Genomic DNA, 15,294 nt, shown 5'->3' with positions numbered 1-15,294 from the left:
TTTCTGTCTGTTTCCAGTCTCACTCCTGACTGGAAATAGGGTAAAATACAGTCTACGCAATGATGTATTGATAATTTGTGTTGAAATGGTCAATATTGGAAAGAGAACTCGGAACGTGTAATGAATACGGGAATACAGGGCAGATAGACGAGCCAAGCTAAGCCCACTGCAACGACAGCTCAGAAGGAAGCTGAGACTCTGGAGCCAGAGTAGAGAGAAAAGACAGACAACCCAGGAAATTAACATGTAATTGTTTCCCAGTCCACGGGAAAGGACTCCTCCAGATCTAGCATATTTATGATTAGCTGTTATGGAAGAGAAGATAAGCAGTTTTGATTTGGAGAATGCTCAAAGCCAGGAATGTTGAACAACAGTGCAGGAGGTTTCTGCAAAATCACACAGAAATGACATATGATAAAGCTGGGTGAGCAATGGCCCGCGGGCAACTAAAGCATCAGAAGAGGTGCAGGCAGAAATCAGAGAGATTCGGCACGTCACGTGTTGGGGGAGATCTGCTGTATCCGAAGAAGCAAGGGTATAATTTACTGCATGAGTTTATCTTGGGAAGAAGATTCCTTGGGCCTGTCAGGAGCTGGGAATCCATGATCCACTCAGCCTTCCTCTCCCTCCTCTGTTATGTAAAAGAAGAATTTAATTTTTGATTTCCCTAGGGAAGAGGGGATGGTACAGATGTAAGTGGTAGAGATGACGAGTGCATCCCGAGGGCAGCACACCTGCTCCTTTTCACAGGAGCCCCTGGGCTGAGAAAAAGTAATAGGGCCGGTAAGGCCCAGCCCAGGGAAGGAGAGCTCAGCGTTTTTGCCTGAAATGCTTGCTGGAAGAGGAGGGATGTTGGAGATGCACTGGAGATACTGGGGAGAGACCTCCAGGCTGATGCCGGCAATTCATGCCAGCAGAGATGCGGGAAGACAGCGAATAGCAGCCGGGAAGAAGGGGGCCTTGTGATCTGTTCCCTCAAAGAGGGGTCATCACAGGCTGGACTTCCCTCATCCAAAGGTCACAACTCATGTCATGCATCCCTCTCCACCCAGGCTCTGTCTCTGTCTGTCATCCCCCTTTCCCTCCCCTCTCTTCTACCCTGTTTTAGAAATCACTCCCCCTAATCTTTGGGGCCTGGGTGAGACAATGCCAGCACACCCACATTTAATTTCCTGATCGAGGAATGGCCTTTCCTGTGTCATCTCTGTGTACTGTACCACCACCTTGTAGTCCCTTGTTGAACCCTCCCATGGTTACCCTGTCTGACTGGGCCCTTTTTTTTCTTGACAGAATCCTGAGACAGAGCCACTATGGTTTGACTGTGTCCCCTAACAGTTCATCTGTTAGAAATATAACCCCCAAATTCAGATGTCAGTGGTGTTTAGACGTTTGGAGGTAGAGCCTTTGGTAGGGAAGTACAGTCATCAAGAGGGACTCCCGTGATGGCATTGATGACTTTTTGCAAAGAAGGGACCTGAGCTACCAGGCTCGCTCCATCTCTCCATGTGGCGTTCTCCACGAGAACACAGAGGAACACAAGACCCTCACCAAGGACCAGAGCCCTCCTTGGGGCTTCCCAGCCTTACAGAGTCATGAGCTAGATAAGCCTCGGCTTTTATAAATTATCCAGATGATAACGCTATGTTACAGCAACAGAAAACAGGCTAAGCTTTATATAGATTCACAGAAGCCACACTTTCGTACCTTGTTCCGGATCAGCTTTATATAGCCACAAATCAATTATCCAGGTATAGTCCGTGGACACTCATACACATAAAACCAAAAAGGTATTTTTAAAATGTATGTATCTTTAAGGTTTAGTTTATTTTTAATTATGTGTGTGTGTCTGTGTGTCTGTGTCTGTGTGTGTGTCTATGTGTGTCTGTGTCTGTGTCTGTGTGTGTCTGTGTGTGTGTGTCTGTGTGTTTGTCTGTGTCTGTGTCTGTGTCTCTGCATGTGTGCCAGTGTGTGTGTCTGTGTGTTTGTGTGTGATGTGTGTATGTCTATGTCTATGTGTGTCTGTGTGTCTGTGTCTGTGCGTGTGTCTCTGCATGTGTGTCTGTTTGTGTGTCTGTGTGTCTATGTGTGTGTCTGTGTGTTGGTGTGTGTGTCTGTGTGTGTGTCTGTGTGGTATGAGTGTGTGTCTGTGTGTGGTGTGTGTATGTGTATGTCTGTGTCTGTGTGTGTGTGTCTGTGTGTGGTGTGTGTATGTGTGTGTCTGTGTGTTGGTGTGTGTGTCTGTGTTTGTGTGTGTGGTATGAGTGTGTGTCTGTGTGTGGTGTGTGTATGTGTGTGTCTGTGTCTGTGTGTGTGTGTGTCTGTGTGTGGTGTGTGTATGTGTATGTCTGTGTGTTTCTGTGTCTCTGTGTGTCTGTCTTTGTGTGTCTGTCTGTTTGTGTAGGAGTGTGTGTGTGTGTGTGTGTGTGTGTGTGTGTGTGCTGGAGACAGGATTTTGCTATATAGCTAAGTAGCCCTGGTTGGCCTCAAACGTGCAGTAATCCTCCTGCCTCCACCTCCCAAGTAGTGAGATTACAGGCCTGTGCCACCACATCTGGTATCAAAATATTTTCTCCCAAGGCTTTTCACAGTGTGTTTTCATTTCTATGAAAATTGTAGATTGCTAGAGAAAATTAAGTATTTTCTGCGATAAAGTAAGAGTTTATCATTTGGCTGGCATTTGAGCGCAGATTTTGGTATAGATTTGCATAGTCATCTTGAAGTGACTAGGCACCACATTCTGCAGACTGCAGCTTGAATAAAGCACCCATACTTTCTACAGCTTCTAGACCCTTCTCTAGAACTGCTGGCTTCAAAAAAGTCTTGTATTTCCCTCTCTTCTTTCAGCCTGTGTTTATCGAGCATCTCCTCCACAGGAGGAGCCATAACAGGCGCAGTGGATGCCAAGATGACAGAGGTGAGCTCTAAAAGCAGTAATGTGGGCCTGGAGAGATGGCTCATCGGTCAAGAGCACTGGCTGCTCTTGCAGAGGACTCAGGTTTGAGTCCTAGCATCCACGGTTGCTACCAACTGTCCATAATTCCAGTTTCAGGGGACTCTGACACCCTCTTCTGACCTCCACAGGCATTGTGCGACACAGGTACACTGACATATATGCAGGCAATACACTAATACACACAAATTAAAAATAATAAATAAAATACTTTAAGTAGTACTGTGTAACAATAGCAGGCCCGACTCACCCTTCAGGCCCCTTGTCTGCCCTGAAGCCTCCCCTTCTGCACTCCATTCTCTTCCCTTTATAAAAAAAATTTATTCTTTGAGAGTTTCATACAATGCATTTTGACCACATTCCCAATCCCCGCCTCTGAGATCCATCTCCACCTCCCTACACATCCACCTTCGTGGGATTATTTTTACCCCCATTGAGTCTAATTTGTGCCTAATACTCTTGAGTGTGGAACCAGCCCTGGAGAGTGGTCAACCTACCAGGGGCCACCCCAGTAAGGAAAGCTGACCCTTCCTCACCCCGCAGCTGTCATAGTTATAGTTATAGTGGGACTTCATGCCCACTTCCTCCTCCGTGCTGCGGTTTTGTCTAGCTGGAACTTGAATGGGTTTTGTGCATGCTGTCACAATTGCTGTGAGTTCATGTGTGCCACTGTCCTGCTGTCTGGAAAAGTTTCCTTATAGTCACCCACCACCTCTGGCCCTTGTAATCTTTTCCTCCCGTCTTCCACTATGATCCGTGAACCTTGGAAGGAGAGGTGTGATACAGATGTCCCATTTAGGGCTGCACTCTGCAGTCTCTAATTTTCTTCACATGACCAGTTGTGGGTACCTGTGACAATTGCCTTTTCATGCAAGAAGAAGCTTTTCTGATGAGAGTTGAGAGACGCAGCAATCTAGGGGTATAGTAATAACTCCTTGGGAGTCATTTTAATACTATGCCTATTTAGTAGCAGATTCTCCCCTAGGGCTCATGACCTATCTAGCCCCAGGTTCTTGGCCCTGATAATAGCACCAGGTATGAGTTCCATCTTGTGCGATGAGCCCTAATCCCAATCAGATGGTGTTTTGATGACACCGAATGCAGGTGTGACAGTGGAGAAAGGGGAACACTTGTTTACTGCTGGTCGGAGCGAAAACTTGTGCAGCCACTAAGGAAATCAGTGTGGTGCTTCCTCAGAAAGCTAGAAACACATCTACCACAAGATCCAGCTATACCACCCTTGGGCATAGACCCAAAGAACTCCACATCCTACCACAAGGATACCTATTCATCCATGTTTGCTGCTGCTCTATTCATAATACCCAGGAAATGAAAGCAGCCTAGATGCCCATCAACTGAAGAATGGATAAGAAAAATGTGGTATGTTTGCACAATGGAGTATTATTCATTTTTAATAAAAATGAAATTATGAAAATTGTAGTAAATGGATAGAGCTGGAAACAGGTCATCCCGAGGGAGGTAACCCAGATGCAGAAAGACACACATTGCATGTTTTCTCTCACATGTGAATGTTAGCTTTGAGTCTTTAGGTATGTGTATTTTCATTTGGAAAATCCCTAGAGGGTAGGAGTGGAGGGGATATTTCAAGGGAGGGGAGAGATACATTTTTTTCTTGTGGAAGAGATGTTCCTACTCCTTTGGGGTGTAACCCACTGCTGAGGGGCCTGACTAAGGTAGCAGCTATTCCCTTGTTACCATCAGTTATCTCCCTTTTCATTAGAGCCTTCCTGTTCCTACAAACTAGATTGACCTACGGTAAAAAGAATGCCTTTGCTCTATTAGCAAATTGATTCGTTCATTCATAGTCAATGATGCCATATCGCACTTTCCCTCTAAAACAGGTAGAATTTTATTTGGACCAAAAGATAGTATAAAGGAAAACCAATAGGAGAAGCATTTCTTGGGTAAAATGAGTAGAAAGTAGTTAACAGTTGAGTTGGGGTAGACTGGTATTTTTTTATTTTATTTCATTTGTATGAGTATATTGCCTACACGCATGTAACTACACCTAATGTCATGCAATGCCCATGGAGGTCAGAAGAGTGCATCAGATCCCTTGGAACTGGACTTACGGATGGCTGTTAGCAGCTATGTAGGTGCTGGAAACTGAACCCAGATCCTCTGCAGGAGTAGCCAGTACTCTTAACTGCTGAGTCATTTCTCCAGCCCCGATTCTGGTATTTTTTGAGTCAGAGTCTCATGCATCCCAGGCTAGCCTTGACCTTCTGATCTGTCTTTTCCTTCCTCTCCCATGCTGGAATTATCAATGTGCGTCACTGTACCAGGTTTATGTATGCTGGGGACCCAACCCAGGGCTTCCTGCAGTGTAGGCAAGCACTCCACCAACTGAGCTATATCCCCAGTACCCCAAATACAGTCTCTAGGTTAGGATTCCTGGGATTAGGACGAGGCTTCCCAAAGCAGTGTACCTGCTCCATAAGAAAAGAGGTGACAGGGGCCAAGGCCTGGAATCAAACTCAGAAGAGTGCAACTGATAAGGCAGAGTTTGTGTCTGTACACAGAGAGACCTGAGAATAGCAATAAAACAGAGAGGCCTGGGTCGGTCCAGAAGATGTTGGAGGTGCTGTGGGATATCCGACGTGTCAAGAAGAAAACTGCACGGGCTCATCCTAGAGCAAACTCCAGTCACTGAAGAACTCAGCACGGTGGGTGGGCCTCACACCAGCTCAGGCCAGCTAGGGAGGGGAAGCTGCTAAAGGCCAGAACAGCTTTGGTGGGGTCGTGTGACCTCCATGTTCACAGACACATTCTCTTCCAGGTCACACCGGGTAGTTATTCCCAGAAAGTCTTTCCTAAAGTTCTCTGTTTCCATCAATAAATTCAATTTGATAAATATTTATTTGGCAATTTTGGGATCCCTGTAAGAGTTCCTGGGGACACAGAGCACAGTGACAGTGTATCAGGGGCAGAGGGATGTGGCCCAGCCTCGTCCCCTGAGAGCAGTGGGAACAGCCAGCTCAGAACTTCTCAGGCAGGCCCTGGGGTCTGAAGTGATTGGGGTGTTTGCCACTTCGGCCCCATTCCTCGGCCTTCCGGGTGGATTCCATGCTTTCCGATCCATGGTTGCTGATTCCAAAATAGTACTGGTTTAGGAGGCCCTGAAAATATTTCCTGGCAGTGCTGAAATCCAAGGAAGGGAGACAAGATGAATCCTACTCTTGAGATAGCCTCACCTCCTGACTCCCTCCCCCTCCCACCAAGAAAAGACCCAGAGAACACCAGAAGAATAAACCTTGAGGCACAGAGAAAAGAGAGTACCAGTTGTCTTAGGCAAAGGCCTCAGTCAGTTGCCTCTTTCTGGACCCTGTGCTTTGGAAACACCCATCTTGGTTTTCGTTTTTGTTTTGAGTGAGAGAAGAAATGCATTCTTACCACCCCTCAGGCTCTGCGGGGTTCCCTAGACCCTAGGAACATAAGCAGCAAGAGAGGCTACAGGCAGGAGATGCAGAGTAGCTTCTGGAATATTACCTGATGATTTTAGCAGCCCAGATGCCTCCGGAACCCCTTTGTGCAGCCTCGTAGTTCCCCCGAGCATAGAAGTATCTGTCTGAATTTTGGTAGTTGGCTTCTCGCATGTCCCAGTAGGCTCTCCACAAGTCTCCAGCTCCTAGAAAGGAAGGAAAATTACAAAACTGAACCTGGTGATTGACTGAAGAAGTGGGGAATGAAAACTCTCTGTGGATTTCCACAGGGGTCATCCTTTGAGGAGAAGCATGGAGATGAATAGTCTCTGGTGACCCTAAGGGAGGTGCTTCTCCATGAATTGGATTGGGTTGTGTCGGATTGGTTGGCAGCTATGGTGCCCTGGGCTGTGTCTTATATGGACCTGTGTGTGTGCTGTGTACAGAGAAGACATGAGACTATTGTGTAAGGGAGCTGACAAGGGAGAATGTAAGATCTCGGGACTGCGTGTACAGTGAGAGGAAATGGAGTTCACACACCTATCACAACTGATCGAATGTGTGAAGAGCCATGAGCCTAATTAGGAAAGCAATATAACCATAAATCCCTTAAAGTGGCTAACTGGCTCTAAATTGACAGGCTGGCCTTGCCCAAGCCTTATCAGCTGGTCACTTCCTGGACTGAGGGAGGCTGTTTATGGAGTCAGCCTGTCTACTTAACTGCCCTAAGATAGCTCGCCTGCCTGAGAAAACATCTTGGGAGAGAGATCCTCAAGGACACTAGACCCTGGCACTGAGCAAATTCCCGCAGCGGTGTTAAACAGAGTTCCTATGTAAGTTCAACTGCCCCTCCCTTCGAGGCAGACGCCTGTCTTCTGAAGACAGCTCCTGTGCTTTGCTGTGTTCTCTGAATAAGGAGGACACGTTCCTTGCCTGTGGCAGGCCTGGCTCTGACTCTTGTTTCTAAACTCTAAACTTTTTCTGCTCCCCTAAATCTAACAACGACCACTTAGAAAAACACAACCAAGCATGGGTAATTCTGACTTGAGGCTCAAGAAACCCTCTGGGGTATGCAGTGTGTGTCACGCAGCACTGCTAGAGAGCACCAAATTTCATGGGGGGGTCAGACTTTCTGTAGGGCTCAAGTGTCCATGTGTAGCTTTGCCCTGTGTGTTCACTACTGCTCTCATGATGGCAAAATACCTGACAAGCAACTTAAGAAAGGAAGGGTTTATTTTGGCTACAGTTGAAGGGGAAGACATGGCAGTGCGGGTGTGAGAAGGCTGGTCCCATTTGTGTGTGTGTGTGTGTGTGTGAGAAGGCTGGTCACATTGTGTGCGTGTGTGTGTGTGTGTGTGTGTGAGAGAGCTGGTTACAGTGTGTGTGTGTGTGTGTGTGTGTGTGTGTGTATGAGAAGGCTGGTCACATTGTGTGTGTGTGTGTGTGTATGTGTGTGTGTGTGTGTGTGTGAGAAGGCTGGTCACATCGTGTGTGTGGGTCTGTGTCTGTGTGTGTGAGAAGGCTGGTCACATTGTGTGCGTGTGTGTGTGTGTGTGTGTGTGAGAGAGCTGGTTACAGTGTGTGTGTGTGTGTGTGTGTGTGTGTGTGTATGAGAAGGCTGGTCACATTGTGTGTGTGTGTGTGTGTATGTGTGTGTGTGTGTGTGTGTGAGAAGGCTGGTCACATCGTGTGTGTGGGTCTGTGTCTGTGTGTGTGAGAAGGCTGGTCACATTGTGTGTGTGTGTGTGTGTGTGTGTGTGTGTGTATGAGAAGGCTGGTCACATTGTGTGTGTGTGTGTCTGTGTCTGTGTATGTGTATGTGAGAAGGCTGGTTGCATTGTGTGTGTGTGTGTGTGTGTGTGAGAGGGGTGGTCACAGTGTGTGTGTGTGTGTGTGTGTGTGTGTGTGTGAGAAGGCTGGTCACATCGTGTGTGTGTGTCTGTGTCTGTGTGTGTGAGAAGGCTGGTCACATTGTGTGTGTGTGTGTGTGTGTGTGTGTGTGTATGAGAAAGCTGGTCATATTGTGTGTGTGTGTGTCTGTGTCTGTGTGTGTGAGAAGGCTGGTTGCATTGTGTGTGTGTGTGTGTCTGTGTGTCTGTGTGTCTGTGTGTCTGTGTGTGTGAGAAGGCTGGTCACATTGTGAGTGGGAGCGTGAGGTGTCTGTAGTCAGGACGCAGAACGAGATGAGTGTGGCGTTTCACTGGCTCTCTCCTTCCCCCTTCAGTCTAGGACCCCAGCCCGTGGAAATGTGCCACATATATTCACAGGGTGGGTCTTCTTTCCTCATCTAGGCCTCTCTGAAACACCCTCACAGTCACACCCAGAACTGTGTCTCCAGTCAAGTTCATGCCAGATGAGCTTCAGCTCTGGTCACCTTGATTTGGGAGGTCACACCTACCTCTTCTACGAAGAAGATAAAGTGTGGTGCACGCAGAGCCCAGTGTTGTACTGGACCTTCCTTTTCCCATTACCCAAGGGTGTTGGTGACAAAGGGATGCCATTATGCACCCAGCATGGTGACAAGGCATTTCCTCTAAAGTCAGAATGCGACAGGACTGCCCACTGCCCCCTCTTACTGGAGATCGACTCAGACAGTGGTGCCCAGTTGTTGGGATTCTCATAATGGCCGAGAGAACTTGAAGGTAGTAGTAGAACTTTGGAAAACTGCTCGACCCATTGACCCAGGCTCAACCTACATATACCTAAGGATCCTGCTCCTGGGTATATAATCCCAGCAGAAATGAGAGCTTATATTCACCAAAGAGCATGAACATAGTGTTCATTTAGATTTACCCATGATAGCACCAAATTGAAAGTTTCTAATTATCTGATAGAGAGCAGATGCATCAACGGAGGTATATTTATGCTGTGTAGTACTATCTATGAATGCAAGGAGCAAGACACCAACACACAAGACAACATGAATGCATCTTCTGATTATAGTGTTGAGTGGAAGAGAACTAGCTACAGCCAGGCCTGTGGTGCATGCTCGTAATGTCCACTACTCAAGAGACCGAGGTGGGAGGTTCCAAAGTTCAAGTCTAATATAGTGAGACCCTGCCTCAAAATAAAAAAAATAGAAAAATAGTCTTGGAACACATCTCTGCTGTAGAACACTTGCCTACCACATACCAAGCCCTAGATTTAATCCCTAGAACCACAAAAGAAAGAAAATAAGGAAAGAAGACACATGCAACACACACGCGTGCGTGCGCACACACATATCACACAAGCATACAGACTAAAAGGCAAAAGCAATCTACAGTGATAGCAGTAAGGATGAGGTTTACTTTTGGTGGGAGCTACTAACTGGATGAGGAGAGTGTAAGAAATTCTTCTGGGGGACCCCACATGTTCCACGTCTTGAAGTGATCGTGGTAATATGGGTGCTTACATATACAAGTTCATCAAACTATAGTTTACACAACTGGGATACCCTTGTCAAAGATTTCGAAAGAAAAATAGTGAAAAATCAGGTCTGGGAGCTAGAGAGATGGCTCATTAGTTAAGAGCACTGGCTGCTCTTGCAGAAGACCCAGGTTTGGTTCCCAGCGCTCACATGACAGCTAACAACCTTCCATAACTTCAGTTCCAGAGGATTCGATGCCTTCTTCTGGCCTCTGCGGGCCTTGCACAACCACAGGTACACTTAGGCACATGCAGGCAAAACACTCATAAAATAAAAATAAATCAAAGAAATTTAAAACAGGTCTAAGGCAGGAAGAGCTATAGAAACTGCCCGAGCTGTTCAGCCATCAAAACTTTTGACTCCAGCTGTGGGCTGCATATCAAGGACCTTCCTTAAACCAAAGGGCAAGGGACGCTATGATGGAGTTTCACCTACTCCATGCCGTCTCTCTGCTTCTGTGCATTGGTTACTTTGTGTCTGTGGTTCTGTCCGTTGGTCTGTAGCATGGCGTAGTAACTTTTTTCTCTAAATCTTGTTAAAAATCCACTTAATGTTTCCATACTGCCCAGCAAGAGTTTTCTTCAAACACCTGACAGATTCATCAGGTGAGCGCAAAACCTGATGACGTCTTCCTGGGTGATGTTATGTTTAACATAACCCGAGAGGCTGGTTGAAAGTGATTCCTGCTCCTACTTTACCTCTAAGAATCTGACTCAGAAGCTGGTAAGACGAGGCTCCAGAATGGACATTTAAAACACTCAGCAAATTTAAACACCTGTGCACCCCACAACACAGTCTGAAATATACCCATCTAAGGACCTAAGAGACTGGTTTTGGCTTTGGGTTTTTTGTTTCATGTTAGGGTTTTTTTTTTTTTTTTTTTGGTCTTTTTGAGACAGGGTTTTCCTGTAGCCCCAGCTGTCCTGGAACTCACTATGTAGACCAGGCTGGCCTTGAATTCACAGAGATCTGCCTGCCTCTGCCTCCCAAGTGCTGGGATTAAAGGCGTGCACCACCATTCCCCGGTTGTTTTTGTTTTAAGATAAAGTGTCATTATGTAGACCAGGCTGGCCTCAAGCTTACAGTGACTCCCTTCCTCTGCCTCTTTAGTGTTATGATTACAGTCATGCCCCACCATCCCCAGTGATATTCTTTACCATAGAGAGAAAAACTTAGCAGTTACCGCCAAAAAAATCATGGAAAAACAGCATCTGTGGACTGGAGTGCTGAGCATGGTGGCACATGCCTGCAATCCCAGCGGCAGAGGTAAGAGGTCAGTGACTTCAAAGCTAAACCTGGGCTGCATACCAAGACGCTATCCAAATAAATAAGGCAAACACACGGGCACGACAGATGTAGCTCAGCCATAAAGTAGTTACACAGCACGTGCAAGGCCCTTGGTTCACTCTTCAGGACCACAGTGGGGGGAGCATGTGAAGTTCAAAATGAAAAAAAAATTGGAATTTGTAAACTTTCTCTTGAAAAATCTATTCAAAGCCATGTGATGGTCCATGCTGATGACCCCAGCACTCAGGAGGCTGATGCAGGAAGGTTCCTGCAGGTTTGAGGCCAGCTTGGGCTACATAATGAGTTCCAGGTCGCCTGAGCTATAGAGTAAGGAGCTGCCTCAAACAAAGAAGAGAGTAAAACAAAAGAAAGAAAAATAAATTTTATTAAAGTTCAACTGCAAAATTAATACCAGCACGTCAAGTCAAAGTATTGCAAACCCTGACAAGATAAGTTTTCCTCTTTAATCACTGGCCAATAAGCTTAATTTCCCTTTAGGGAAGACAGATGCTGGTCTCTGGGCCCAATCTCGGCCCTCGGTGGCTAATCAGAGGCAGTTTGCACTCTCTTTTTAAAAAAAGATTTTATTTTTATTTTTATTTTTAATTGTGAGTGTGTGTGTGTGTGTGTGTGTGTCTGCATGCGAAGGCAGTGCTTTTGGAGGCCAGAAGAGGCAGCAGACTCTTGGAGCTGGAGTTGCCTGAAATGGGCATGGGAACCAAATTCCAACCTCCTGCAAGAGTGCTATTAGCAACTAGGCTATCTCTCCAGCCCCTAGCTGCTATATCTATTGCATGACTAGGAGTTATTGCTGAATTTCTACGACCTCTGCATCCCAGTTGTTGGCTTGGGATACAATAGGATTTCTCCATACAATTGCTGCTGTTTCACCTATTTTCTCTCTCTCTCTCTCTCTCTCTCTCTCTCTCTCTCTCTCTCTCTCAGAAGTGCATATTTACTCATCTCATGTTCCTTTAGAGACAAATCCCAAGCTCCCCACCTGCACGCTAAGACTGGGGAATTTGCCATCCGTGAATTCCAGCTGTATGAAGACACTAGCCTTCTGCACACAGCATCAGCAAATTACCCAAATTACCTTTGAACTCTGTCTGAAGAGCCCATGGGAAGGCGTCTCATGAGACCAGTGTAGAAGTGGAAAGATGGAGAGCCACACTTATACCCTGCCTCATTTGTAGCTTCTCTAAGGAGCAGGTATGTGACCTCTGTCAGAGGGAGTCCTGGGAGCAGTTGGATGTGGTCACCATCCTCCAGAGTCCTTACCTTGGACAGCTTCCTTGAAGAACGAATACCAGCCTTCACTGCTGACTCCCATGACCAAAGAGCAGAAGACCATGGCTACGCCAAGCCTCATGGTGCTGCAGGGACAGAAAGCAGTCCAAACAGATGAATGCTTTGAATTGGAAATACTGCCTAGCCCTGCATTTCCACTTCATCTTAGAATCATTACTTTATGGAAAACAGAAATGGGCTTTAGAATGAAGCACAAACTATGACTGTTGACCAGATCCCTGGAAAATGGAAGGTTCAAACTGTTACTGACTTGTGGCCCACTCTGCCTAATACAGCAGACTAAAGTTAATGAGTAAGTATTTCTGAGTTCTGGCTCTACCCAGCCCTGACCCCCTGAAGAAGCAGAAAATCTGGGGATGTAGGTCAGTTGGTAGCATGCTTGCCTAGCATGCATGAGGAGGCCCTGGTTTGAGCCCCAGCACCATACAAAACCAAGTGTAGCATATGCCTGTTATCTCAGTACTCAAGAGGTGCAGGCAGGAGGATCAGAAGTACAAAGTCCACTCCCAGCTACATAATTAGATGGAGGCCAGCCAGGGCTACAGGAGACTTTGTCTCAATAAAGAAATATATAAATAAACAAACAAATGCAGCAAACACATTTTTCCCAATTAGAACTTACCAAATATATAAGAAATGGATCTCAGGAGTAAAACAGGACCAGTTCCTCCCTGGAAGAGAATATCACCTATGGGCCCTTCTCTAGTTGAAGCTTCAGGGGAAGTAGGGCTGCGGGAACCTTCCTGCCATGAATCAGCAGCTGGCCTCTTTCTTAGCTTTGACACTAGTGAGAAGAGCAGCTTTAAATCCAGCAACCTGCCAGGAAACATCCTTCTTGCTCAATTCTTCTTGGTAAATGAAAAACTAGGTCTGGGAATTTAGTCCAGTGGTAGAGCACCTGGCTCGCTGCTTGTATGAGGCCCTGAATTCAATACTTACCACCAGAGAGGAAAAGAAGTGCGTGTTAGGTAACAGTGTTTCCTTATTTATAGTAGTTTGCTCTAGGGGTTGGAAAGATGGCTCAGCAGTTAAGAGCACTGGATGCTCTTGCAGAGAACTCAGGTTCGATTCCCAGCACCCACATCATAGCTAACAACTGTCCATAATTCTAATTCCAGGGGAATCCAACACTCTCTTCTGACCTCCATAGGCATTTCATGACACAGGTGCACTTAGACACATGCAGGCAATACACTCATACACATAAAATAAAAAATAATAAAAATAAAAAGAGACCACCTGAGCATATGGGGAACCAGTCTCCATGTGGGGGTGAGCTTCCCCAAACTGAGCCATGCCCAATCCAATAATTAGGATTATATGAGCCCCCCTCATGTCGCCAGGGGTAGACCTCTCTGCCCTACAGTAGGGTAGGGTCTGAGACCTTAGCAGATGACCAGAGAGCACCTGTATCTGACCTCTGCCTGGTGTAGGGGCTGAGAACTCAGCACACTGCCTAAGAGTGCCTAGATCTGGGCTCCACGTGCTGGTGAGCATCCCCTCAGCTGTACCTCCTAAGTGGGATTGCATGAGGCCCCTCCCACTTCTCCAGGGGCAGACCTCTCTTCCCTACAGTAGGAGCTGAGACCTTAGCAGACTGCCTGATAGTGCCAAAATTAGGCCTCCCCTTAGCGAACTTCTAGATAGGCGGCCTAAACCCTGATGAATGAACTTGCACTGAGGGGCATCTCGGGACACTGACTTTACATAATAGGCCTTAAAACAAATGACAGAATGTATGAACTCTAGTTGGGGATGGGGTTGGAAGGGTGCCAAAGGGGAAGGAGGTGTAAAGATGATTTTGTGTATGAAATACACAAAAATTCAATTTAAAAAAAGTAGTTTGCTCTAAACTACCCGAGTTTTATATTCTGGCAGTTCTCTAACTGCTGCCTGTGGTGGTTTGAATGGAAATGTCCCCCATAGGCTCCAAGTGTTTGAACATATTGTCCCCAGATGATGGAGCTGTTTTGGGAGGTTTTAGAAGGTGTGGCTATCCTGGAGGAAGCACGTCACTGGGGATGGATAGAGAGTTCTTAAGCCTTTCTGGATCTCCAGTTGTTCTCTTACTTCCTGTGTCTGCGTGATGATGTGAGAGCTTAGCGTCTGCTGCTCCTGCTCCAGCCACCTCCAGCCACCATGCCTCCCTGCCATGATGGAGTGTAATTCCCCTGGAACTGTAAGCTCAAGTAAACTCTTCCTTCTATAAATTGCTTCAGTCAGTGTTTCTATCCTAGCAACAGAAAAGTGACTAATAAACTGCCTCTCCACACCCTGTTATCACAGAAAAGAGCTAAATTCACAAAATCAAATGTGAGGGATCAGGGGTCTTCTCTGCTTGATCTCCTTTGCTTCCTGGTTCCCACTCTGCTTGAGAGGAGGTCTTCCCCGGGACTTGTACGTACACATGCCAGAGAAGTGATCATCATGATCAGGAGATGCTTGCCAATCCTTTGTGCTGGCTCCCTAAGGAATATAAGGTCACGGGGCAGGTGAGACTTTGCTCTACTGACCAGCCAAGGATGAGGTAATGATTCTGGGAGAAAAGGAAGGAAAGGAATATAGAGGAAAGGCCAAGGACGAGGGCTTTCTGGGCAATAGAATTGATTAAATAGACGATGGTAGATGGGTAGATGCTCCCTTTTCATCCAAACGCATCCTTCTGTGTGTTTTGAAAACTTAGGGTATCTTGGAAGTCTTTCCAAACCAAGTTTGTTGCTTTCCTTTCTCTTTTTGAAAACACATTATTTTATTGTATGTATTGACAATAATTTGTGCAATATTTTGATGGTTAACAGTATTTTGTTAGTGTAAATAATGCTGCATTTATTAACCTTGTTAGATGTCCCTGACGCAATTATAAACACATATAGACTAAATTCCTACAATAGGAA

The 15,294-nt window shown here is 46.2% G+C and overlaps 1 protein-coding gene across 2 annotated transcripts; it reads right to left on the bottom strand.

Annotated features, from left to right (window-relative positions):
• Nucleotides 1-5,811: 5,811 nt before the first annotated feature.
• On the bottom strand, nt 5,812-13,448 carry LOC103749054 (serum amyloid A-4 protein-like). Of its 2 annotated transcripts, none has more exons than XM_008851858.3 (4): nt 13,023-13,448; nt 12,371-12,465; nt 6,461-6,599; nt 5,812-6,112 (listed from the first exon to the last, which is right to left on the bottom strand). In XM_008851858.3, the coding sequence occupies exons 2-4, from the start codon at nt 12,459-12,461 to the stop codon at nt 5,950-5,952; spliced, it is 393 nt and encodes a 130-aa protein (XP_008850080.1). In that variant the 5' UTR covers nt 12,462-12,465; nt 13,023-13,448; the 3' UTR covers nt 5,812-5,949. The 2 variants fall into 2 exon arrangements, with proteins under 2 accessions (XP_008850080.1, XP_029411270.1); XM_029555410.1 differs by lacking the exon at nt 13,023-13,448 and adding an exon at nt 12,784-12,940.
• Between the last annotated feature and the right edge of the window lie 1,846 nt (nt 13,449-15,294).

The sequence above is a fragment of the Nannospalax galili genome, unplaced genomic scaffold, assembly GCF_000622305.1.
Source record: "Nannospalax galili isolate Female #2095 unplaced genomic scaffold, S.galili_v1.0 scaffold7986, whole genome shotgun sequence".
NCBI lineage: Eukaryota > Metazoa > Chordata > Mammalia > Rodentia > Spalacidae > Nannospalax > Nannospalax galili.
The sequence above is the reverse complement of the archived record's forward strand: the minus strand, read 5'-3'. Positions and strand labels throughout refer to the sequence as shown.

Coding starts and splice junctions, on each gene's coding strand:
- LOC103749054 (XM_029555410.1), bottom strand. Junction 6,600..12,370: donor CTTCAAGGAAGCTGTCCAAG/GTAAGGACTCTG, acceptor CTTCCTTTCTAG/GAGCTGGAGACTTGTGGAGA. Junction 6,113..6,460: donor TGGGCTGCTAAAATCATCAG/GTAATATTCCAG, acceptor CTTGGATTTCAG/CACTGCCAGGAAATATTTTC.